At 46.5% G+C, this 25,800-nt stretch overlaps 1 protein-coding gene across 1 annotated transcript; it reads right to left on the bottom strand.

The window, feature by feature from the left end:
* Positions 1–3,912: 3,912 nt before the first annotated feature.
* Positions 3,913–12,279, bottom strand: PRKRIP1 (PRKR interacting protein 1). The gene is made up of 6 exons (XM_080983270.1): positions 12,094–12,279; positions 8,723–8,801; positions 6,857–6,957; positions 6,378–6,463; positions 5,626–5,693; positions 3,913–4,591 (listed from the first exon to the last, which is right to left on the bottom strand). The coding sequence occupies exons 1-6, from the start codon at positions 12,208–12,210 to the stop codon at positions 4,488–4,490; spliced, it is 555 nt and encodes a 184-aa protein (XP_080839396.1). The 5' UTR covers positions 12,211–12,279; the 3' UTR covers positions 3,913–4,487.
* Between the last annotated feature and the right edge of the window lie 13,521 nt (positions 12,280–25,800).

Consider the following 25,800-nt stretch of genomic DNA (forward strand, 5'->3'; position numbering starts at 1 on the left):
GGTTCTTTAATTCCTCCTCACTTTCTGCCATCAACTCTGTGTGTATACATATCCAGCGAGACAGAGATACATATACAGCAAGAGATACATATACATATACATATATACATACAGTATATGAGGGATTCCCTATATCTATCTATCTTGCTAGGGGGATTTCACACACCTCCCTAAATGTGTTTGGAAACAAGCCTAAGTCTTCTGGTGGCAGCTCTTTCACATCAAGAGCCATGTGCTCTCCTCCTGCCAGCTTCCCGGATGACAGGCAGTGCCTCTGAGCATAGAGAGGGCTCCTCCGGCTCCCCCCAATTGTTAAAATCAGCGCTCAGAGCAGTTGGAGCATCAGACCAATAGCTCTCAAAATTATGGCGGCGGCAGTTACGGTATTTATTGATTGATTGTTTTCCGAAAGGAATATAGCTCAGTCAGTAGAGCAGGAGACTCTTGATGTTAGGGTCGTAGGTTCCAGCCCCGTGTTGGGTGAGATTCCTGTGTAGCGGGGGTTGAACTAGAATGACACTCATGATCCCTTCCAACTCTGATTCTATGATTGAAATGAATAAACCGCTTCACGGTAGGAAAAAAGCTCAAAGCGGTTTACAAAAAAAAAAAAGGAATAAAGTTATCTAAAAATTACAACCATAATTTGAAACATGTGGAAAGTTAAAGCCACAGTAGAACAAATACAAACTTTTGAAACATCTGGATAGGCTTGCCTATTATTATTAATTTTTTATTATTATTATTATTATTATTATTATTATTATTTAGAGCATTTGTTCCTCCTCACACTAAAGCAAACCTGCAGGGAGGGACTAAGAAGTAGGAGGCAGAAGGAAAATGGGACAGGGAGGGAAGAGGAAAAAAGCGAATTGCAGCACTTGTTCTAATTACATTCTTATATCTTCCTTCTGCTTCTGGGGATGGGTGTGTCAGAGCATACAGGATGAGTGCCTCTCTTTCACCTCTGGGTATGTATGTATGTATTTATTTATTGTTATTCTATACTATTTATGGACATGGCATTTACAAAGAGCAAGTATGAAAGTGCTTAGTGTCTAAAAGTAAAGCACAGGCTGCCCCCCTCAACTCTAAAATTAGACCTGACACAATAGAGCATTTCACCTTCATTTTATAAGAATTTATAAAATTTATAAACCTGTTACAAGAATTTTAAGGTCTTATATATATAAAATAGATGTTCATAAATGTACCAAGCAAACACATACAAATATGTAAACCACGTGTCCAACACCCACAGAAAAGTCCTGAAACCATTTTCACTCTCTTAAAATGACCTCAAGTATTTCTTTGCAAGGTTAAAGGAAATGGGAAATCTCCCCATTGTCTCTTTCACAAATCCTGTCTTAAGGGCACATTTAAGATATGAATAGGGTGAGCCTGTGACCTGGACTCAAGAACTGAGTATTTACCATTACAAAGGAATCGCCAGACTGCCCAAATAATGTAATCAGTTATCATTCTCAGGTAACATGGCAGACAGGTTTTCTCCTGTAGACCGCCTCTTCTGTGAAGTAGGTATGATGTATCTGGGGGGTGGTCTTAAGCTACAGGGTGGGCAATTAAAATGTCTATATAAGGGCTTGTGCGCATGGCTTGGGGTTCTCCTCCTCTCTCCTGCGTGTGGGGGGAGCACCCTGTTGCAACAGCTTTAATAAAGATCAGGCTTATAGCCACTTTGCTTTTGTATATCCTGGTCTGGTCTCTGTTCATTTCCTGACCTCCCCAACGCTCTCTCCAAAGGTCTAGTCTTCCTTAAGAAGCTGAACCCCTTGAAGGGACCCCATTTTTATTCTTATTTCACTTTGAAGCAGCTCAAAGGTGTGTGTGAGGGGGGAGAACAGAGATACTGTTAGTCGAGTAAGTCCAAGGAGACTCGCTCTCTTTGTAGCCCCTGAAGAACTGCCAATTCTAAAACTGGCCCTGGATTGAAAAACCAGCCTTCTCTGTTCCCAAGCTCTGCCATTTATTTTGTTTTCCCACAGATTCTGTCCCTAAAGGGCTCAGGACTCCAGAGGTGGTAACATTCTAAGAGCACCAAAATACATGAGAAGTTGGCTGGAGCGGAATTATTTATATAATGTGAACTATGTTCTACGCGAGAGCTTGGATGTACTCTACAAATAGGTTGAAGGCTGTTTGGTTTCTTCTATTAATAATGCAGAAATGAGGATGATTTTCAAATTGCATGCTGTGAATTCTAGGAAAAGGTAAATGTGTTTTCTGCCACTAAATTAGTCACAGCAAGTCTTTGTTGAAGCATAAAATGGTGGAAATAGCAGTAGAGGAAACTAAGGTGAGATTAACACAACACTCCTATGAAAACCTATCTTGAGAGCAACCTGTCTTGAACCCAGCAGGACTTTCTAGTGAGTAAATACGCCAAGACTGGTCTGCAAGATAATACAACAAAATTAAGTGTTTAATCAAGAGATGTGAGGAGGGGAGCACTGAACCAGGAGGTGGCATTTCAGCAGAATATGTGAAGTTGAAACCATTACTCACTCTTTCCTTGTGACAGTTTTTCCCTATAATTTTGCACTTGAATCAATAAAACCACTGAGAATTAGACAGAAGCCCCCATTTCAGTCTGCTGCTAAACATGATGCTGCTCCTCATGGAGGATATGGCTAGCAATGGCTACTTGCTATGATGGCAAAACTACGGCTCCACCGTTAGAGGCAGTAATGCTTCTAAGTATCAGTTGCTAGAAGCCACAGCAGCTCAGGTCCTGTTTGCGGGTTTCATCTGGTTGGCCACTGTGAGAACAGGTTGCTGGTCTAGATGGGCCATTGGCCTGATCCAGCAGCCCCTTCCTCTGTTCTTACAAGCACAAGACTACCATCACAATACCAGGAGGCTTAAATCTCCAAATGTAGGACCATATGATTCCCTTTTCCTTAAATAGATAAACCTGACTGTAGCCCACTCCTAGATCTCCCCCAGGTTCCTTGCTCTTGTCTTCATACACACCTGGCCTTGTCCAATATTTCTGCCCTAATACCTGGACACATCACTTCCTGTGACCTTTGCTTCGCTGCCTTCAGCTGTCCAAAGGCTTCTCCCTGTCCTTCCTTGTGCCTTGAACTGCCTCCTGAAACACCTCAGTCCGGCCACCTTCCTTCTTTCCTTTGTGGGAGAACCAGCCTCATATATAACCAACATACTCAAATCTAATTAATGCACAAAGGGGTTAAAACCAGGCGTAGTTCACCTGGGGAGGGACTAGGTGATCAAGTCTTTGTTCACCTTCCTAGTCTACCTGAGCTCAGTGTGTAAAGACGTCCAAGCTGGTTGCTCCAGTTTAGCTGCATGACTCTATAACAAGCCTCTCGAGTTCCTATACCAATAATTTAGGAACTTTCACCACTTTGCAACTAAACCAAGTTTTATGCCCTTTTCAATTTTCTGAAGTGCATGAATCTGACCTTTGGAGTGTTCGCAAGTTTGCAACTTGCCAAACACGTAGTCTTCTTCTATGCTGGGGGGAAAGGGGAACTTTGGAAGGAACTCAAAAGAGCATATTTTAAAGGACTAACAGCCTACATTTCCATGCTTTACTTTGCTGCCTATTTTGTGATTTTAAATCTCTGCTGATGTTCTCTCGCCAAAGAGCTCTTGCCCCAAACGTGGCATCCAGGAATTCTCCTTTTATACCTATTTTATCCTTGCACCTACATCCTTGAAGCCCCTTCTCAAAACTCAGCTTTTCTGGGAGGTCTCTGCACCATCCTAGGAGTCTCCATACCACACTGCAGTGGTCCCCAACCTTTTTAGGTTCAGTGGGTATATTTAGATTTTTGAGTGACAGGCGCTACCCCTCTCTGCTCACTTCTCTCTCTTTCACCATTAATTTGCCCAATATAAACAGCAATCGTGAACAGGCAAGAAAACACTCAGATGTCCCCCTTTTATTAACTTTTAGGGCAGAAGTTTTACATCACATTTTTGAAACAAAGAGAGCGATTTCCTCGCAGTGTTGGTGAACCAACTCTTGCAGCAGCAATGTGAAGACAACCCCAAATGAAATTCCCGAATAAGTTTGTGTCAAGTTCCGTTATAGAAAAAGCCAGATCACTCTCTGCCCGAGAGCAAAGGCCACACAAACCCATTTGTGTACTTGGGTCTCTCAGGGGGAAAGGGTCTGCCTGAAAACACAGATGGATAAAGCATTAGCTTTCAGAGAGACACCACTTTGGAGCAATGCTAGGAAGAACAAGAAGGCCCACAGGGGCAGGATGCTGGCATCTTTCCCCAGAAACCCCATAAGCAGACTGCACAGCAGTTACAGAAGCAAGCTTGGAAGAGGTTCTTGTTTCACATGGCTCCGATGTCGATACCCCTGCGGGGTCCTTATGGCAACACCTCTGCCGTGACGGAGGTCTGAAACAGCTCAGAAGAGCCTGCTCAACTGAGACACCAGGCTCTTCAACAGCACCTGGATACCAGCCACAGAGTCAGCGCCATCATCTTCTCATCCTGAAGCTGGGCTTTTCAGCATCATCCTCTTCCTCAGAAGTACCTTCGTCTTCCTCTTCACTGGTCTGCTGCTTTGGGGAATGGTCGGAATCTGTTGCCAGTAAAAGACATGATGATCAGGCTACTTGCTTGAGGGGAAGAAAGAACTGAATAATATTATGGATTGACAGGTAAATGGAACCATCATATTCAGGGTCAGGATAGCTCTGCGGATCAGATGGTGGAGATAAAATGCATTTCTGGCCTGCTTGTGAGCTTCCAGAGGTATGGCTGGCCGCTTACAGTTGAGGTTTTTTGGTCTCCCCCAGCAAAGGCAAGGCAATTATTTTCTCCCTGCCTTCCCCAAAATGGCGAGGCACATTTTAGGCCAGGGATGTGGAACCTGTGGTCCTCCAGATGCCAGAGTACAACTCCCATCCCTGACCATTGAGCATGTTGGGTAGGGATGATAGGAGTTGGTGTCCAACAAATTCTGGCAGGCCTGTTTTAGGGAGGAACAATCCTCCTAATTCTCCAACTCTCTCAGATTGGTAGGGACAACAACACTGGGCCTCTTCCCCATTTCAAGAATCAAGGTCATGTTCCCCACTGGGCTGCGAGCTCTACAGCCTCCCCTTCCTACAGACATTGCCTCAGGCACTTAGGTGAACCCCAACAAAAACTTGGAAGCAATAGTCCTCCCATTGCCTCAGGCACCCAGGATTAGGATTACTATACGGAACAGCTCCTCCTTCCTTGGTTTTGCAGATATTTGAGAGTTCTTTGTCCCTGCAGAGGGGGCAGCTGCTTTGCCTCAACTCATCTGAGTCCATGGAGCTTCTGATCCTCCAATGGTGCCCTCCACATGTTTTGGACTACAATTCCCATCAGTGCTGGTTGGGACTGATAGGAATTGTAGTCCAAAAGGGGATTGGGTTGGGGAAGGCCACTCTATGCAACCTCTTTCTCTCTCATCAGGAGCTGTGCTGTCATTTGGTCTGACTACCCTGACAGAATCCCAAAGGACTTCCCTGGAAGATACCCACATCTGGATGCAGGCAGAAGCTCAACTCATTTCAGTGGGGACTTGAGAGCAGAAGGAGTTTCCTGGTGAACTGAACTCCAGAAGATGTGTTTTCACATTACCTGCATGTTCGCTCTTTTGTTCAAGCTTACTCTTCTTCGCCAGCATTTTCTTCTCTTTCAACTTCTGCCTGTAAATCAAGAATTAAATGCTCCAAATGAACAAGCTGCCCTTTGCCCCAACATTCTGCAGATTCCAACCCTGATGCTAGCAAAAAGAGAAGTGAGCTGTGCAGTTGTTAAAATGCCAATTCTTAATGCTCTGGAACCCAACCTATTTCACTGCTGATGGAAGAGCATGTGAACAGCTTTGAAACATGTTTGCCTTGTTTACCAGGAGGGAACTGCTATCTGTTCCGAAATTATCCTAGAGGTAGGATGAAATTTGCCTCTCTAGGAAACTGTTTCCAGGAACTGCAGAGAGGTGGACTTGCAGCCACCTAGAGGTAAAAACTGGAATTATTCCTTCATAGGACTGGCAGCTACATATCCTGTTTTTCTGTCAATGGAGATTTCCCCCACTAAGGCTCCTAGCCACATGGAAAATCAGACCACTATGCCAATCACGGCAGGACAGTGTTGAGATCAAACCTGTGCCTTCCCATGGCAAGAACTTTTCCTCACCCTGCGCCTGCAATTATTTAAGGCGAAACAAGATAGGTAGCTCCATGCTACATATTAAGGAAGAACCTCTAGTCTGGCCCTTAAGTCATTTTGGACTGTAAACAATTATTGAACTATTGCCCTTGAACCTTCCTGCCTCCCCTCATTCTGGATCCTGTTTCCCTAGGCTTCCTGTACAACTTTGACCTCACCGTTTCCTTCTGCGCTTGGCTGTCTGTTCTTCCGCTACAATCTTGTTCTTTTCTAGCTTCTTCTGATATTCCTCATCCAGTTTTTGCTGCGACAAATCACAGGGAACACGTCATTACAATCCCAGGGCGGGTTGCAACAATTTAATATTTAAAAAGCTGAAACAAATTATAGTCACGGGAATAAAGTGGGTTTTGAAAACACCTTTCTCAGGTGCAAAGGTCAGAGCGAAGAGGTGCATTTTCAGCATTCCATGAAAACTGTAGAGTGAAAGTGGCAGGCACACCTCTCTGGGGAAGCAATTCAACAACCTAGGAGCTGCTGCAGAGAATGCCCTCTCCCAGGCTGCCACCCCCAAACTTCAGAGGATGGCACAACTACCAAGAGGTAATTCTCCACTGATTTTAACACCTGATAAGGGTCTGTAGGGAAGGAGGCAGTACAACAACTCAGAAACGGTCAGCCAAAGGAATCACCCAACCTTTTCAGCCATGGCATCCATAAAATCTTGCCTCTGGTATTCTCGCCGGCGAAGATGTCGGTAGACGTGGAATTCCCCACTGCCAGCCCCAGCACTGGAACCTGCCAAGGAAGGGGTCACAGCTTATTGGCAGAGCATGTGCATTACAAGTGCAGGCAGCAACCCTGGTGCCTCCTAGGATCTCAGATGGCAGGTGATGGGAAAGCTGCTACCAGTCAGAGACGATAGTTGGCTAGATGAGCAAGGGCAGACTTGACTCTATGAAGGGCAGCTTCACTAGTGGCTTGATCACATTTCACACAAGTAGGAAATTAGTCTGAGCCTGAAAAGAAATTCTCCTTTTCATATATTGGGGGGGACGGGACCAAATGTACACAGAAAGCTTGCTGGGAAACCAGCAGCCACACTAGGGACCTTGCTTCTGGGGACACCTAGAAATCTTGTTCGCTCCATTTTCTCCTTGCCCTTCCTTTGGCTGGAACAGAGCAAATGCTATCACCATTTCCCCTTTGGTTTGTTGTAACGATTATAGGAAGGCAAATATTAGTTGTCTAGATACAGGCTCGTAATGCTCCCTAGCTTATGATTTACCCGTGGGCATGGGATTGTCTATAAACCATGCTATAAAGACAAAGCACAAATGTGCATATTTATTAATTGCTGGACGTTGCGGTGCAGCTCAGTTTGCTTAGAAGGGTCTGCATGTGGTTAAGATGGTAGGGTGGAAAACCTTCAAGCAGCCTCTCTCCCTTTGATCTCTGTGCTGACCTGTCAGAGAATCTTTAGTTGTGATTCCTGTATTGCAGACAGTTGGACTAGATGGCCCTTGGGATCCCTTCCAACTCTACAATTCTGTGATTCTGTCCTTGGAAGTCAAAGCTGCATCCTCTTTCATTTCTGTCTCCCCTCTCAAACTTTCTCTGGAACTCAAGTGGCAAGCTTATTTTGGATGTATCTTCTGAGAACAAAGAGGCAAGCATGGCTTCTTTGTTTCACCAACTACTTAGTTAGCTAGGACAAAAGAACTCTCTCTTAAAAATAATGAACTTCCCTTAATAAACATAAGCTTTCTTATTTTATACTAAGTCTCACTCTGAGTGCCTTCCAATTAAAGGTGTGCTCCAAGTAAGGATTCAGTTCACTAAAGGTAACTTCTGCTGTTACACACAGACTCTATATGCTAGCATAAATTATGCTGAATTGAACAAAATTTCCAAACGTTAGTATTTTGCATATTTATTCTAGCACTGTTAGTCACAGTGAGGGTTAAGAAGCTATGATGGACACAGAGATCTTGGCTACAGGCACCTGAAAATTAATCCAGCAACTCCTCTGGTTTCTTAGATCTCAATAGACCATTTTGAAGGATCTCTTTTCAGCCATGCAGGCTAGAAACCTGCTTTTCGTCTAGAGTGAAGACCAGGGTTCTCAGAAAGCAACACTCCTGTAGGATCATGACAGATACACAGAGCCCTGGCTACAGAAGACCCAGATTTGGAACCCCATTTGTCTCTGCTGCTTCTCGTCAGTGTAAACATTACTTTTTTAAGTGTGCACACATCTCAGAGCCTGAATCATTCACTCTTCTGATTCTCTGTGTTTATGGTCACAAACGTCACACATGATTTCAAACCGTGGGGATTCAGAAGTGTGACTCATATCAGTAATCACCCAAATGCCAGTGAAAAATAATTGGTAATATGGCAAGGGCAAGATGGCTGCAAGAACACCCCCTCATCCCCTACAAAGTTTCAAGCCCCTTATCTTATGACTACTCAATCCTCATCTATTTCCCTTCCCTATTAAGCACATTCCTCTAGAAGCACAGTGCTTAAGCTAAGAAGCCACCTAAAAATAGCTACTTACCCATAACATCTCTGACAAATTCTGGAGGCGGACGGGGCGCCCATTCATTGAGCTTTTCAGGAATTGGAACTGTCTTATCCTGCAACAAGAAATGAGCAATACTGTGACACTGTTTCTCTAGGAGGAGAGAGCAGTTCTTCAAAGCTATTAAAGCATGGATCTAAACAGAAGTGGGAACATTAAGGAAAACAGAACTGATCTTTTTACCCAAGAATTTATTGGGCATTTGGCTGCAGACAATAAAGTGTCACACTAGCTATATCATGGGTGATAAATCCTTTTGATCTAAGGGCTATATTCACTCTTGGCCACCCTCTGGGGATCACATGCCAGGGTGGGTGTGGCCTTCTCACACACATTTACACAAAGAACACACATGTACATATACCGTAGGTCACACACAGACCTCCCCTCTCCTCAACTCATCTATCTACTCTTATTACCCCATGTATCAAATGATCAATCTGATGACAGAGGAGGGGATGACTTGCATCCCCATCAGGGTGCTGGATTGGGAAGTTTGCACTTCTTTGCCTGCCCCAGTGTTGCATCTTATCTATTTCTTTTTTTCCTTCTCCTGCTGCCAGCAAAACCAGTCACGTGTTGGCTCAGGCTCTCAGAATGTGTGCAAGTAACAGGTTTTCTTGTTGAATACAATCCCATGCTACATACATACATACATGCATGGATGTGTGTGCGTGCACGCGCGCACACACACACACACACACACACACACACACAGAGCAGCTCAAGAGTAATGGACAGAATTGGTGAGATCTCTGCTGAATGTGCTTAGGGGAGCAGGGTCAGGTAGCTATCCCCACATATACAGATGTGCATTCAGAAGGGAACTGCAGGATTAAAGTAATTTATAAGTAAAGGCACTAGAATGAGATAGGATGTGAAGAATAGGACACTAAGCTCTCCCCTGCCCTTCTCCACAAGCACTCACTGCAATAACTACACAAGTGGAATTTATGCATTTAATTGCATTTAGGAATCTACACACACAAAGTGTTCAGGGCAATGCACATTTAAAAGCATGTTCTACGCAGGACTGCAGTCCCCTTCTGGGAGTAAGCCTCATTAAGTGGAGACTCAAGTCACCTCCAGATGTTGGCGTGGGGGACTAGACTACATTGCATCAAAGCAAGTGTTATCCCAGACTTTTCAATGCATCTTCCTGTCACTTTCTGTAGCAGTTAATTCCAATCTTTCACGGAAGCAGTTTTGTTGCAGAAAAGCTTCACATCAGCTTTCTTTGTGCAGCCTGTGCTTGCCAGGATATGGCTGAATCCCACCTGAAAACACTGACAGCCTGGAAGCACCTTTACTTCAGAGTCAACATACACTATGTTGTAAGAATAAGTAACCTTTACTTGTTGGGCTGCCCACACTTTTAAAGATCTGCTTCAGAGGCTTTCAAGTGTCCCGACTCCCTGGTAAGGTGGGTGGTCATGTGGGAGAGGCCCTTCTCTATGGTAGCCTCACAGCTATGGAATTTCCATTCCTCGGATATTTCCAAATTGCAGGCTTTTTGAAAGGGCCTATAATCTTCAATTGGCCTTTCAGGCATGATGTTTATTAGCTGAGAGATGGTCTGGGTAAATAAGATTATATCTGGCTCTGTTAAAAAGAAATTTATTGCTGAGTTGTAGTTTTAAAACTTTGCATTGCTGTTCCTTGTATCTTTTTGTTGTTTTTGATTGTACACCAGTTTGAAAAGGCATCTGCACAGAAAAGCGGCCAATATATATTTTAATGGATGACCATTTAAATATATGCCTTCTCTTTTTATGCTGCCATAGAGGCATCAATGGAGAGCTACCCTAGAGAGCTCTGTTCAGTCCTGCAGAGTAGGCAAGCGCAAAGTAACAGGAGTCTGTTGGGGGTGCTCTAAGTCTGCAAGGTCTATAGGCAGATGCCCACTCCCACCAAGTACAAAACCAATGAGATTCAAACTACATTTGTAATTTGCCTCAAAGACCTAAATAGAGGAAAGGCAACATATAAATTTGTTCCATAAATGCATACATGCAAGCCAAGAAAGACAAAGGCGGAAGGAGACACTCACTGCCAAAGGGCCTGATTAAACAGGATGGGATGAGGGCACCAACACCTTCAACTTCGTATCATATAAATCTACCCAGGTATTAAGCTTATCTGCAGATGGACACTCTCAGAGTATAGACTCATATTGTGTTGTGCCATCGATCTAAGAAACTCCCACCCTACTTGTTTCACTTTTGGGGCACCATGCAAACTCTGTTCTATTCTCCCAGATCTCTAAAGTTCTCATTCCACCCTTCATTTTTGTTTTTGCCACCATTTTTGATGAGTGGTCTAGCATTACCTAATAATGCAAATGCATAGGGTGAGGATAGGGATCAATAGGATTGTGGCAAAGGAACATAAGGAGAGCCCTGCTGAATAAGACTAGAAGCCAAGAATCCTTTTTCCCTGCAGTGGCTAACAGAATACCCCTGGGACACCCATGATCACAGCATGAGCACGATAGCACTTTTCTGCTCTTGTTCCCTAGCAACTGGTCTTCCGAGACACTCTGCCTTTCTTTCACGCTAGAGGTAGAATATAGCCATAATGCAGCCTTTATCCTCCATCAGCTTCCCCATTTCCTTTTAAAGCCTTCTAAGTTGGTGTCCACTGCCACGTCCTGTGACAGTGAGTTCCACAGATTCCATACTGTGTGAAGAAGTACTTCCTTTCGTCTGTCCTGACCAACCAGCTTCATCACAAAAACTCAGGTTCCAGTATTATGAGAGAGGAGCGGGTGCGCGCACGTGGAATTTCCCCCTTGTGTGCACATGATTCCCCCTGTGGGTAAGCAAATACAGTGGTACCTCGGGTTAAGTACTTAATTCATTCCGGAGGTCCGTTCTTAACCTGAAACTGTTCTTAACCTGAAGCACCACTTTAGCTAATGGGGCCTCCTGCTGCTGCTGCACCGCTGGAGCACAATTTCTGTTCTTATCCTGAAGCAAAGTTCTTAACCCAAGGTACTATTTCTGGCTTAGCAGAGTCTGTAACCTGAAGCGTATGTAACCCGAGGTACCACTGTACTCCCTTCTTCATACAAGTTAACTAGGAATCGGGGGAGGGAAAAATATATTAGTGGGCAAGCCTGGTGAGAGCAGATCAGGACTGCCAAATATAAGAGAAGAGGAAATAAAAGGGGGGCCTCTACCTCTTCATTGAAGCAAACTGAGTAAGAGGGTAGTTATTGAGGGGAGAAATGGGGGAGGGGTTTTCCACCTCACCTATCCCCAATGGAGGCCCTGGTGCCTACACTGCAGGGGTGGGAGCGGGGAGAAGTAGCCACGCCCACTAACACTTATGCCCCGCCCCCTCACCGGATTCCTCATGAGCCTCTCCAGCTTCAGACGCTGCTCGTCCGCTGCGCTCCGGGGGATGACCAGCGGCTGCGGTTCCTTGCGGGGCCGGGAGGGCCGCGTCGGCCCCGCCGCCATCCTGCCCCCCCGTTTTGGTTTCCCCTCCGCCTTCTCCTGCGCAAAAGGCCGCGGCCCCGACCGATGACGTCACGGAGGGCGACGGTCATAGAAGCATCTTGCGAAAGGGGCGGGGCGGGGCTCCCTTCCTTTCCTTGTCCCGCGTCTTCCCATTCGCTCCGCCTCCTTCCGGCAATATTCATGAGGTCTGGTGCATATTAATGAAGGCGCGAAAAACAGGCCAGAAACGGCGGTTGGTTTTTCTTTCGAAATGCGTGTTAGCGTCGCTTCTGAGGCGATGGGGGAGGGGGAAGTTCCCAGAATTCTTCGCGTCTTTTTTCCCCCATTCTGTTTGAAATATACTCAGAGTCGCAAAGTGATTTCATGCTCTTTATTCAGCTCATAGTGGTGAGGAGGAATGAATGAATGTCCCCTCACAGTATCTGCTTTATATACATTATTTACACAATGGGCTGCACATGATTGGCTAATTCTGGAATTCTACTGTAAGCCAATCAGGTTGTGGATTCACTTCTATCTGGAGCAGGATTGGGTGGTTCCTGCCAACCAATCATACCGCTGCATTGTTCTAGGACCAATCAGACTGCTGCATTCTGAATCCTATTGTTCTAGGACCAATCAGACTGCTGCCTTTTGGATCCTATTGTTCTAGGACCAATCAGACTGCTACAGTTTGGATCCTATTCAACTCAGTACATAACACCCCTCCCCTCTAAGTTCCAGTCCTGCCCGGGAGGTCGCATTCATAGTCCTCAAGGTATGCCGGCGGCCTACGTGTGCGTTGTGGCCTGGGGTGTTCCCTGGTCCGGGCTCCGGGTTCTGGCTCGTGTTCCAAGGATGCTGGCTGTGATGCGGCTGTTTGGTCTGGTGCAACCGGCTCGCTCAGTCGTGGTTCTGGTTCCGGTGTCCTTTCGGCCTCACGGGTCCTCTCTGTATTTACTGATTCTGCCTCTCCTGCTGGCCCCTCCTGCTCTATGGGCCTCACTGCCCCGCTGTTCCCTTGGGACTCCTCTGACCTGTCCTCCTCCTGGTTTTCTCCCGGGAATCGTCGCCGTATCTGGTCGCAGTGGCGGCGCCAGCATTGCCCCCCATCCGTTAGCACCTCGTACGACACGGGGCCAGTGACCCTGGTGATTGTGGCGGGTACCCATGCTGGGCCTGCCCCAAAATTCTTTGCGTACACTGGGTCCTGGGCCTCGAAGGTCCGGGGGTTCCTGCCTTCCCCCACCACTACCTCATCCTGAGCTCTATCGGGGTGAAGGCGGTCCAATCTGATTGCAAGGCGCCGACCCATTAGTAGTTCAGCGGGGCTCCGGCCAGTCGTTGAGCTGGGGGTGCTGTGCTGTGCTAGAAGGAATGTGGCAAGGCGGTACTCCCAGTCCCCTTGCGTCATGCGGCGAAGGGTGTCCTTGGTGGTCCGCACCATGCGTTCTGCTTGGCCATTGGTGGCAGGGTGGAACGGCGCCGAACGGATGTGGCGGATGGCGTTCTGCGCTGTGAAGGTTTGGAATTCTCCTGACGTAAATGCAGTCCCGTTGTCTGAGACGAGAGTGTCAGGGAGCCCGTGGGTTGCAAACAGCCTGCGTAGTACCCGGATGGCTGCGGACGTGGAAGTGGACGGTACCAGTGCGACTTCCAGCCATTTGGTGTAGGAGTCCACCACTATGAAGAATGTTTTCCCCTGAAAGGGGCCAGCGAAATCCACATGCAGGCGTGACCATGGTGCTCGGGCGGACTCCCAGGACTGGACTGGGGCCCTTGGGGGATCTGGGCGGGATTCTTGGCAGGCCTGGCAGTGTTTGACCCAGGCCTCTATCTCTCCATCGATCCCCGGCCACCACACATAACTCCTGGCAAGGGCCTTCATTCTTACTACCCCTGGATGTGTCTCGTGTAGGGCTGTGAGGACCCTTTTGCAGAGGGGCTGGGGAACAACGACTCTGCTTCCCCATAACAGGCACCCCTTGTGGGCCGACAGTTCATGTTTGCGGGTTGTGTAGCCGGCGAATTCTGGCCCGGGGCTGCTGCTGGGCCATCCCCTCCACACCCAGTCCAGGACCCGGGAGATGACCCTATCTTTCTTGGAATGGTGTGCAACTTCTTGTGCCTGAATGGGGCGGTCGGGAAGCAGCTCCAGGCTCATAACCTCTTGTGCAGGTGCTGGGTCAGGGCCTGTTTCCGGTAGTGGTAGCCTGCTGAGGGCGTCCGCATGGCCCATCGCCTTCCCAGGTCGGTGAATCAGTGCATACTGGTAGCTGGCAAGGAAAATTGACCACCTGAGGACGCGAGGAGACAGCACTTGGGGGGTCTGCTTTTCGGGGGCAAACAAGCCAAGCAACGGCTTGTGGTCAGTCACCACGGTGAAGGGCCGCCCGTACAAGAAATCATGGAATTTTTTTACTCCCTTTACGATTGCCAGACCCTCCTTGTCGATTTGCGAGTAGTTCCGCTCGGTTGTGTTGAGTGTCTGGGAAAAGTACGCCACCGGTACCTCTCTTCCATCCGGGAGTTGGTGCCCCAGGACAGCTCCAATGCCATAGGGTGAGGCGTCGCATGCTAGCACCACCGGCAGCCTCTCGTCGAAGTGTGCCAAGACCGAGTTTGAGACAAGCAAGTCCTTGACTGCCTGGAATGCGGCCTCCTGGCGCTGGCCCCACACCCAAGGGGCCCGCTTGTCCAGGAGTCTGTGTAGGGGCTCCGCTACCGCCGCCTTGTGGGGAAGGAAGGAATGGTAAAAGTTCAATAGTCCCAAGAAGGCCTGAAGTTCAGTCTTGCTCTTGGGCGCTGGGGCATCACAAATGGCCCGTACCTTGTCCCCAGTCGGGTGGACCCCTTCTGCGTCCACCATAAATCCCAGAAAGTCCACCTGAGGCACTCCTAGTAGACATTTTTCCCGCTTCACCTTGAGACCCGCCGTCTGGAAACGGTGCAGAACGGTGCGGAGGCGGTCCTCAAACTCCTCTGGTGTGGGGCCGGCAATCAACACATCATCGAAGAAGGGGGTGACGCCAGGAATCCCTTTAAGGAGAGAGTCCATTATATTCTGGAATATGCCTGGTGCCACGCTGACACCGAATTGCAGCCGCTTTACCCTGAACGCTCCTCTGTGCGTCACAATCGTCTGTGCCTCTGCTGTGGCCTCATCTACTGGCAGCTGTTGATATGCTTGGGCCAAGTCCAGCTTGCCAAAAATTTTCGACCCAGCCAGGGTGGCAAGGACATGGCTGACCACTGGCACTGGGTATGCGTGGGCCGTGAGGGCCTTGTTTATGGTACATTTGTAGTCTGCGCAGATGCGGACCGAACCATTAGGCTTGACGGGTGTGACGATTGGGGTTTCCCAGGGAGCATTAGGCACCGGCTCCAGCACTCCTTGCTCTACGAGTCGGTCCAATTCCTCGTCTATACGGGGTTTCAAGGCGAACGGGACCCGGCGGGCCTTGAGCCTGACCGGTCGTACTGCGGGGTCAAGCTGTAGCGCAATGGGGGGGCCCGTATACTGTCCCAATTTCCCATCGAAAACCCCTGGAAATTCCTTGCATATGGCGTCCACGTCCACTTGTAAGCTAGTGTGGTTCACCCCGGTGACAGCTAGCCCCAGTGGTCCAAACCATGCCAATCCCAGTAAGCTAATGTAGGGGCCCTTGACCACAAGCAAGTCCAGTTGCCGCGTCCGCCCTCGGTATTGCACCTTGAAGGTCCCCACCCCCATTGTGGGGACCTTACGTTTCTGGAAGTCCCGGAGGGTGAATGGGGCCGGCCTGAGTTTGGGACCCCCAGTGGGACACAGTTTCCTTAAGGTCCTTGCCGAGATTATGGATAGAGTTGAACCCGTGTCAAGCTCCATGCGGCATGGGGCCCCCTCTATCTGTACCTCTACATAAATTTTCTCTACGTTGGGGTGGGGCAACTGGTATACCTGGAAGTCTGTGAGCTCCGTCGAGTTGCCTTGGTGCGTTGGGCCCCGGGACCTGGGGCTCTTGGATTGGTCATCTGATGCCTGGTGTCGGGTGGGCCGAGCCCGACACACCCGGGCGATGTGTCCCGATTTTCTGCACTGCCTGCACTCTGCGTTGCGGAAACGGCAGGTCCTCCTCTCGTGACTCTCCCCGCAGCTTGCGCAGTTCCCTCCTTCTCGTCGAGGCAGCTGTGGTCTGTGCGCTGCTTGAGTGCGCTGCTGTACTCGGTGCACCTCCTCCCTGTCGGATCCTGAGTCGTCGGTGAGGTCTTCATGGTGGACCCTCGGTTGGGATGGCAGGCTCGGCCGTGCCTCTTGGGTCGACCTCTCGGCAGCTTCTGTTGCCAGGGCCTCCTCCAGAGCGACCTGGAACGTTAGGTCCTTCTTCGCGTAGAGGCGTCGTTGCAGCTTCTCATCCTTCAGGCCACCGACGAGGCGGTCACGAAGCATGTTCTCCAGCTCTGAGAAGTTGCAGAACCGGGCGGCTTGGCGGAGAGAGGTCACAAACCCAGTTATGGTTTCCCCAGGGGCTTGCCGCTTTGCGTAGAAGGCATTTCGACGAGCCACCACTGAGGGCTGCGGCGAAAAGTGCCCCTTCAGCTGTTCCATTATTGTTTTGTATGGAACAGTAGCGACGTCTTCAGGCGCAAGGAGAGCCCGGGCGATTTCAAACGTCTCCTCTCCGCAGACGCTGAAGAATATCGCCCTCTTCTTGGCGTCTTCTTCGTCGGTGACCCCTTTGGCTTCTAGGAGGAAGGTGAAACGGGAGGCGTACGCTTCCCAGTCTCCAGATGCTGGGTTGAATGGCGAGAAGCTGCTGTTGGCTGCCATTCTGAGTTCCTTGTGCCCCGGAGCTGAAGCCTGGATACACGGTGCGAGGCAGCGGTGCGGCAGTTGGCGGTGCTGCGGTGCTGTGTGTGGCAGTCAGCTCAGCGGGATCCCATCCTCGTCGCCAGTGAAATATACTCAGAGTCGCAAAGTGATTTCATGCTCTTTATTCAGCTCATAGTGGTGAGGAGGAATGAATGAATGTCCCCTCACAGTATCTGCTTTATATACATTATTTACACAATGGGCTGCACATGATTGGCTAATTCTGGAATTCTACTGTAAGCCAATCAGGTTGTGGATTCACTTCTATCTGGAGCAGGATTGGGTGGTTCCTGCCAACCAATCATACCGCTGCATTGTTCTAGGACCAATCAGACTGCTGCATTCTGAATCCTATTGTTCTAGGACCAATCAGACTGCTGCCTTTTGGATCCTATTGTTCTAGGACCAATCAGACTGCTACAGTTTGGATCCTATTCAACTCAGTACATAACACTGTTTTTCTTTATATGCCTAATTTAATTATCCTTCACACAACATAAGGATTAGTTTTGTTTCTTTTATTCTCAGGGCTTGGCAGCTAGGGATAATTTTTGTAAAATAAAAAATGCACCACAGCATTAAGTTAAACAAATGGTGTCACTGTTAGTTTCCAGCTGCTTCTAGGAACTTTATTGTTCAAACATTAAAGCTTCATATTCCTGCATTGCAGAGGGTTGAGCCAGATGATCTCCAGGGTCCCTTCCAACTCTACAATTCTTTTTCACGCTTTTGATGAATATAATGCCTGGCAACTTAAAAAAAATACCAGTTACCTATTACACTTTTAAGTGGTAACCTTGCACTCCATCGTAGATACACTAGCACAGATTTTAGCTGGTTTTGATCTGCACTGCCAGCAGGAACTTTCAGCGGAGTGTCTTCGCTTACAGCAACAGCCTAACCTTTATAACCTAGGAAAGCAGAGCTTGTGGGTGTGTGTATTTTTTTTAAAGGAGGCTGAATTAAGTGATATTTTAAATAGATTAATTCATGATCTTTCCCTCCTGAACTACCCACCCAATCAACCACTTTATAGCCCTTGGCAGGGCTCTCAAACATCTACAGTACAAATGTCCATGTGGGTACAAAGCAGTTGAAAAATCCACCCTAAAGGCAACAAAATTTGCTGAAATCACAGCAAGATATGGCAACTACAACAGTACACAGCAACCACCTAGCCTACTAGTCCAAAAAAAACGGAACAAACCCCAGGGCAGGGGTATTTATTTGTAGCATTTAGATCCCATATTTTTCTCCAAAGAGCTCAAGGTGGCATACATAGTTCATGGCCAAGTGGGAATTTGAGCCCTGGTCTCCGGTGTTTCCTAGTCGTACACACCAACCTCTATAGCCACACTGGATGAAATCTTAACTTTCTAAAAACCAGAATAGGGTCAATGCCAGGTGGCTTTCCAATAAGAGAATTATTCTGCACAATGATTCATACTGTTGCTGTAGATTGGATTATAAGTGAACCTGTTACCGGAAAAATCCGAGGGCTCGCTTGGACAAAAAGTAAAGACACCAACCAGAGTAAATTGGAGCAAATCAGGAGCCTGTAGGCTTGGCCTTTATTGAACTGTTGCAACAGGGTGTTCCCCTCACTTGCAGGAGAGAGGAAAAGACACAGAAAATGGTGTGCAAGACCTTATAAAAACTTTTGAAATTCCCACCCTGTAGATCAAGCCCACCCCCAGAAACATCATGCATACATTACAGAAAGGAGGGGTTGAGGGAGGAGTTGTGGTGGTAACCTGAGTGTCCTGTCACCTGGCTGGTTCACCTCTACCCCTCCCCATGAGTCATTTTCTGAAGACAAAAGGTAGTCGCAGTTTCCTGCCCCCTGAGGGAAGATCTGATCATTGTCCTTTGTTCCAGTCCATGCAGAATCCACTCCCATATGCAAGTTCTTTGTGATCTTGATTGTCTTCTGTCTAGGACCATCAGGGTTGGCATAGCAACTGGGCAGGGCTCCTGTGGATGTGCTGGGATGTTCAAGGGATTATGGCTGGCCTGTATCAAACCTTCCCCGTTTTGCAGTCCTTCCTTCATGGAGTAAAATAAAAGTGGAACAGTGCAAATCCGATGTATGGTTGATTTTCTATGAATTTATAACAGAAGCGTAGCGTATGTAGTGTGTGAGTGTGAGTGTGAGTGTGTGTGTGTGTGAAGTTTGTACAAACTGAATGATGGGGGGGGTTTCCTGCTACAAACCCACCATACACACAAAATTCACACAATTTGGGCAGCAATATCCTAATTTGAATTATAAATATTGCATCGGGTTTCTTTTGGTTTAAAAATTATCTGGGAAATTATCTGGGAGAAGGAAACGATATGTGTGAAACATCGTGAGAATGATTGCTCTTTTTGCACTCAGGGTTAGCAAAGTGAGCAATGCAACAGCCTCCAGGGGGCTCCACTTACAAATTGCTCCATGCAGGGCAAGCGAAACCCCTGGGGATATTAGCAGCAGATGGAGGAAGTCGTGCTTGGCCTGCCATGAGCACAGCAGCAACCGCTGCTTCCTGGCAACTGAAAGATGCAACACGATCTGCATGCAAACCTCTACCAGGAAGTGGCAGAAGTGCCCATGGACCAGATAGTGATCAGGCCAGAGGCTACATCCTCCACACACCAGCCTGTGACCTTTTCACAGCTTTGGGCGGAACCCATCAATTAAATGTTTTGACTCAGCCCTGTGAAATTGAAGGTTGAGGTCTATTCTCACATTGCCTTTTACTAATGGTTTGCATAGAGCGGCCACTTATGTGTCACCAAAAAAAAAAAAAAAAGAGGGGGGAAAGATACCAGTTTGCATAATATTTGCATTTGCTAATGCACACCAATAGGTACAAAAAAATGGGGGGGGGGATACAATAGGTTAAGTAGAAGTACAATTTATCTCAGCATTGTGACTCTTGATGGGTAACTTCTAGGCCCTTCGTCTCCCTTACTGGGATTCTTTATCGCGAAACAGAAATTAGATGCTTTCAAACAGAGAACAGTCCTCTGTAAAGCAGGATTCATGGACACCCTATTTGTGCAGACATGTCCTTTTGTTCCTTTGTTGTTCTTTACAAGAGTTACTATTTCATTGATGGCCTGCAAGCTGTTACTATTATAAAATTTTTCTTCATGGGTTATTGCGATACCTGTAGTGGCGTTTTCAGTATTCCTGAGGTGCATTAAGTGAGAGGCCCACTGCTGTCTGATTTTATTGCCTGGCCACCCACAATGCAAGGAGCAAACTATAAAGATTGGGAGGAAGGTTGTCTAGTGTGGCTTTATCTGGCCAAAATGGATTAGGACTTGAACCAGTGGCTTCAAGTTACAAGAAAGGAGATTTTGACTATACATATGGAAAAGTAAGAATTGTTTGACAGTGGAACAGTCTCCCTCAGGAGGTTGTGGACTCTCCTTCCTTGGTTTGAGATTCCTGCATTGCAGGGGGTTGGACTGGATGACCTTTAGGGTCCCTTTCAACTCTACAATTCTACGATTAGGACCTGGGAGACAAAGGTTCAAATCCCTACTCTGTCATGAAGTTCACAGGGTGACATTGCACCAGTCATTGTTTCTCAGGGTTGTAGTGAGGATAAAACGGGGAAGAGGGAAAACTGTGCATGCCACTTTGAGCTCCTGGAAGGAAAGGTGGGATATAAATACAATGGTAAATAGACTGTAAGTATTGGCAGGTGTACTTCAATCACACATCACCAAATTCAGGCTACACAATTAAAGTGGATTTGGTGCTCTTGCACAACAAACTTGCTTCCCTCCCAAAACTGAACCGTTTGCCATGAGGATAGTGATTGGAAAATGCATTCGAAAGTATGAGATCACAAACAAATTTTAGAATGAATGCTATATAAAGATTCTGTCCTCTCTCTGGTCAGAAATTATTGCATCCACGACTCAGTCGTCTAAAGATCTCACTGCCTTGTCTGTGTTTGAATGCATGGCTTATAATCACCAGTCTCATTTAGACACCTATTTGGACATATACACTACCTATATATTAAGCTATCTGTTTAAGTTAGGACTGATGGAACAGCCTCATGTCCAACATCAACTGGCAATGTTTTTTCTTTTCTGTTATGTTCACAAATAAGAAATAAAATAAATGCTCTATAGACAGTTGACATCATCTAACCCCTCTGTACCCCTTCATGGATCACTACCTTGCCGTGGCGAAGGGGCTTGAAGAACTCAGAGAAGCTATGAACTATGCCGAGCAGGGCACCCAAGATGAACAGGTCATAGTGGAGAGTTTTGACCAAACGTGATCCACCTGGAGGAGGAACCGGCAAGCCACTCCAGTATCCCTGCCAAGAAAACTCCATGGACAAAGACAACAGGCATATAAAAGTTATGACGCTGGAAGATGAGCCCCTCAGGTCGGAAGGTGTCCAACATGCTACTGGGGAAGAGCGGAGGACAAGTACAAGTAGATCCAGAGCTGATGAAGCGGCTGGGCTAAAGCCGAAAGGACGCTCAGTTGCGGATATGCCTGGAAGCGAAAGGAAAGTCCAATGCTGTAAAGAAAAATATTGCATAGGAACCTGGAATGTAAGAACCATGAACCTGGGTAAGTTGGATGTGGTCAAAAATGAGATGGCAAGAATAAATATTGACATCCTGGGCATCAGTGAACTAAAATGGACGGGAATGGGCAAATTCAGTTCGGATGACCATCATATCTACTACTGTGGGCAAGAAACCCGCAAAAGAAATGGAGTGGCCCTCATAGTCAACAAAAGAGTGGCGAAAGCTGTACTGGGATGCAATCTCAAAAATGATAGAATGTTCTCGATACAAATCCAAGGCAGACCTTTTAACATAACAGTAATCCAAGTTTATGCACCAACTACTGGTGCTGAAGAAACTGAAATTGACCAATTCTATGAAGATTTACAACACCTTATTGAAGTGACACCAAAGAAGGATGTTCTTCTCATTAAAGGGGATTGGAGTGCTAAAGTAGGGAATCAAGAGATAAAAGGAACAACTGGCAAGTTTGGCCTTGGAGTTCAAAACGAAGCAGGGCAAAGGCTAATAGAGTTCTGCCAAGAGAACAAGCTGGTCATCACAAACACGCTTTTCCAACAACACAAGAGACGACTCTACACATGGACATCACCAGATGGGCAGCATCGAAGTCAGATTGATTATATTCTCTGCAGCCAAAGATGGAGAAGCTCTATACAGTCAGCAAAAACAAGACCTGGAGCTGAATGTGGCTTAGATCATCAGCTTCTTATAGCAAAATTCAAGCTTAAACTGAAGAAAGTAGGAAAAACCACTGGGCTGGTAAGATACAATCTAAATCAAATCCCTTATGAATACACAGTGGAAGTGAGGAACAGGTTTAAGGATTTAGATTTGCTGGACAGAGTGCCTGAAGAACTATGGATGGAGGCTTGCAACATTATACAGGAGGCAGCAACGAAAACCATCCCAATGAAAAGGAAATGCAAGAAAGCAAAGTGGCTGTCCAACGAGGTCTTACAAATAGCGGGGGAGAGGAGGCAAGCAAAATCCAAGGGAGCTAGTGAAAGGTACAGGAAATTGAATGCAGATTTCCAAAAAATAGCAAGGAGAGACAAGAAGGCCTTCTTAAACGAGCAATGCAAAGAAATAGAGGAAAACAACAGAATGGGAAGAACCAGAGATCTGTTCAAGAAAATTGGAGATATGAAAGGAACATTTCGTTCAAAGATTACCATAATAAAGGACAAAAGTGGTAAGGACCTAACAGAAGCAGAAGACATCAAGAAGAGGTGGCAAGAATACACAGAGGAATTATACCAGAAAGATATGGATGTCTCGTACACCCCAGGTAGTGTGGTTGCTGACCTTGAGCCAGACATCCTGGAGAGTGAAGTCAAATGGGCCTTAGAAAGCACTGCAAATAACAAGGCCAGTGGAAGTGATGGTATTCCAGCTGAACTATTTAAAATTTTAAAAGATGATGCTGTTAAGGTGCTACACTCAATATGCCAGCAAGTTTGGAAAACTCAGCAGTGGCCAGAGGATTGGAGAAGATCAGTCTACATCCCAATCCAAAGAAGGGCAGTGCCAAAGAATGCTCCAACTACCGCACAATTGCACTCATTTCACACGCTAGCAACGTTATGCTTAAAATTCTACAAGGAAGACTCAAGCAGTATGTGGACCGAGAACTCCCAGAAGTGCAAGCTGGATTTAGAAGAGGCAGAGGAACCAGAGACCAAATTGCAAACATGTGCTGGATTATGGAGAAAGCTAGAGAGTTCAAGAAAGACATCTACTTCTGCTTCATTGACTATGCAAAAGCCTTTGACTGTGTCGACCACAGCAAACTATGGCAAGTTCGTAAAGAAATGGGAGTGCCTGATCACCTCATCTGTCTCCTGAGAAATCTCTATGTGGGTCAAGAAGCTACAGTTAGAACTGGATATGGAACAACTGATTGGTTCAAAATTGGGAAAGGAGTACGACAAGGCTGTATTTTGTCTCCCTGTTTATTTAACTTATATGCAGAATTCATCATGCGAAAGGCTGGGCTGGATGAATCCCAAGTCGGAATTAAGATTGCTGGAAGAAATATCAACAACCTCAGATATGCAGATGACACAACCTTGATGGCAGAAAATGAGGAGGAATTAAAGAACCTTTTATTGAGGGTGAAAGAGGAGAGCGCAAAATATGGTCTGAAGCTCAACATCAAAAAAACCAAGATCATGGTCACTGGTCCCATCACCTCCTGTCAAATAGAAGGGGAAGAAATGGAGGCAGTGAGAGATTTTACTTTCTTGGGCTCCATGATTACTGCAGATGGTGACAGCAGCCATGAAATTAAGAGACGCCTGCTTTTTGGGAGGAAAGCAATGACAAACCTAGACATCAACTTAAAAAGTAGAGACATCACCTTGCCAACAAAGGTCCGTATAGTAAAAGCTTTGGTTTTCCCAGTAGTGATGTATGGAAGTGAGAGCTGGACCATAAAGAAGGCTGATCGCCGAAGAATTGATGCTTTTGAATTATGGTGCTGGAGGAGACTCTTGAGAGTCCCATGGACTGCAAGAAGATCAAACGTATCCATTCTTAAGGAAATCAGCCCTGAGTGCTCACTGGAGAGACAGATTGTGAAGCTGAGGCTCCAATACTTTGGCCACCTCATGAGAAGAGAAGACTCCCTGGAAAAGACCCTGATGTTGGGAAAGATGTAGGGCACAAGGAGAAGGGGACGACAGAGGACAAGATGGTTGGACAGCGTCTGCGAAGCTACAAATATGAGTCTGACCAAACTGTGGGAGGCAGTGGAAGACAGAAGTGCCTGGCGTGCTCTGGTCCATGGGGTCACGAAGAGTCGGACACGACTAAACGACTAAACAACAACAACCCCTCTGTAAACTTTGTGCAAACAAAATGAATGCTCATTAATCAGGTTTTCTGGAAGAAACCTCAGAATGGAACATCTATGCACTCTAGAATGTGCTCCTGGGAATGGCAGACAAGCTGATGTGCAAAGAGTTTGCAGAAAGCAAAAAGTCTGAACACGTGTGCAGTTACAGTCCCAGGAATGCACAAAGCACTGTTATGCCTGAGCTTGCCATGTTCTTGCAAAGGGCCTCATTTCTTAACTAATAGCTGCAATTGTAAGAAAGGAAAGGTATATTGGGTGTGCAACCTCGTGCCTCCAGGGCAATGCCAATTTTGTGTCCTAAAATTATGTAGATTAAATACATTTGCCTTAGCTGTGCTTTAATTTATTTTGCTTTCATGGTTCAGAGTTTCGTAATCCAGACATGATTTGGCAAGTCAAACCTCCAAAAATATTTGAAATTTTTGAATAGTTGGGAAATGAAACCCCCATATTTTCTACCAAGTGAGGCAAAAAGGTTAATGACACGTTCTATATGGTAAAATGACTGGCAATTGCTAAAGCAATCATATTTTTGGCCATCAGAGGGCACTAGCACACTCTTTAAAATGATTGTTAAAAAGTATTTATTAGGATGAACAGCTTTTTAAAAAGATTCCCATATTTGCCTTTATTTTAGACCCGTGGAACATGATGGCTGGCCATTTTTTCAAGCACCACAATGCTAGACTGAAAACCACCCTTTTCCAAAGGCAATGGGCTTCTTTTAATCAGTATTAAAGTGTAAAAGATTGCTACTATATTCTCAGCATGGGGACGAAACAGAGGAACACTTAGAAGTTTAATCCCCACTGAAGTCTTTATGCGTCATGGCCACTCTTGTTAAGGGTCTGAATGTATGCAGTTTCTCAATCTGATCTTTAAATCTTGCCTGAAAGCAAGTAACATATTGACTCTTTCCTTTCCTATCCTAGGAGAATTGTTGCAAAACCAAGTATCTTTTGGTAAGACTGACACTCCTCTTGTCAAAATCCTCCACATATATGTGCTCCTCTCCCTGTATGAACCGACCCAGACCCTGAGCTTGTCATCTGAGGCCTTCCTCTACGTCCCCCATCCCAGAGAGGTTCAGAGAACGGCAACAAGAGAATAGGCCTTTTCTGGGGTGGCTTCCCAATTGTGGAATGCTCTCTCCAAAGAGGCTCGTCTGGCGCCATCAACATGTCTTTAGGTGTGTTATAAGAATTCTGAGGTCTCAAATATAGAATAAATATTCATAAATGCTCACATATCTAAATATATAAGCCATGTGTCTGAAATAGTACAGGAGAGCAATCCTGAAGCCATTTTGACCCTCCCAATGACTTCAAATATTCCTCTGCAGTAAGGG

This window comes from Podarcis pityusensis (assembly GCF_964106645.2).
Source record: "Podarcis pityusensis genome assembly, chromosome: 15".
In the NCBI taxonomy this organism is placed as follows: Eukaryota; Metazoa; Chordata; class Lepidosauria; order Squamata; family Lacertidae; genus Podarcis; species Podarcis pityusensis.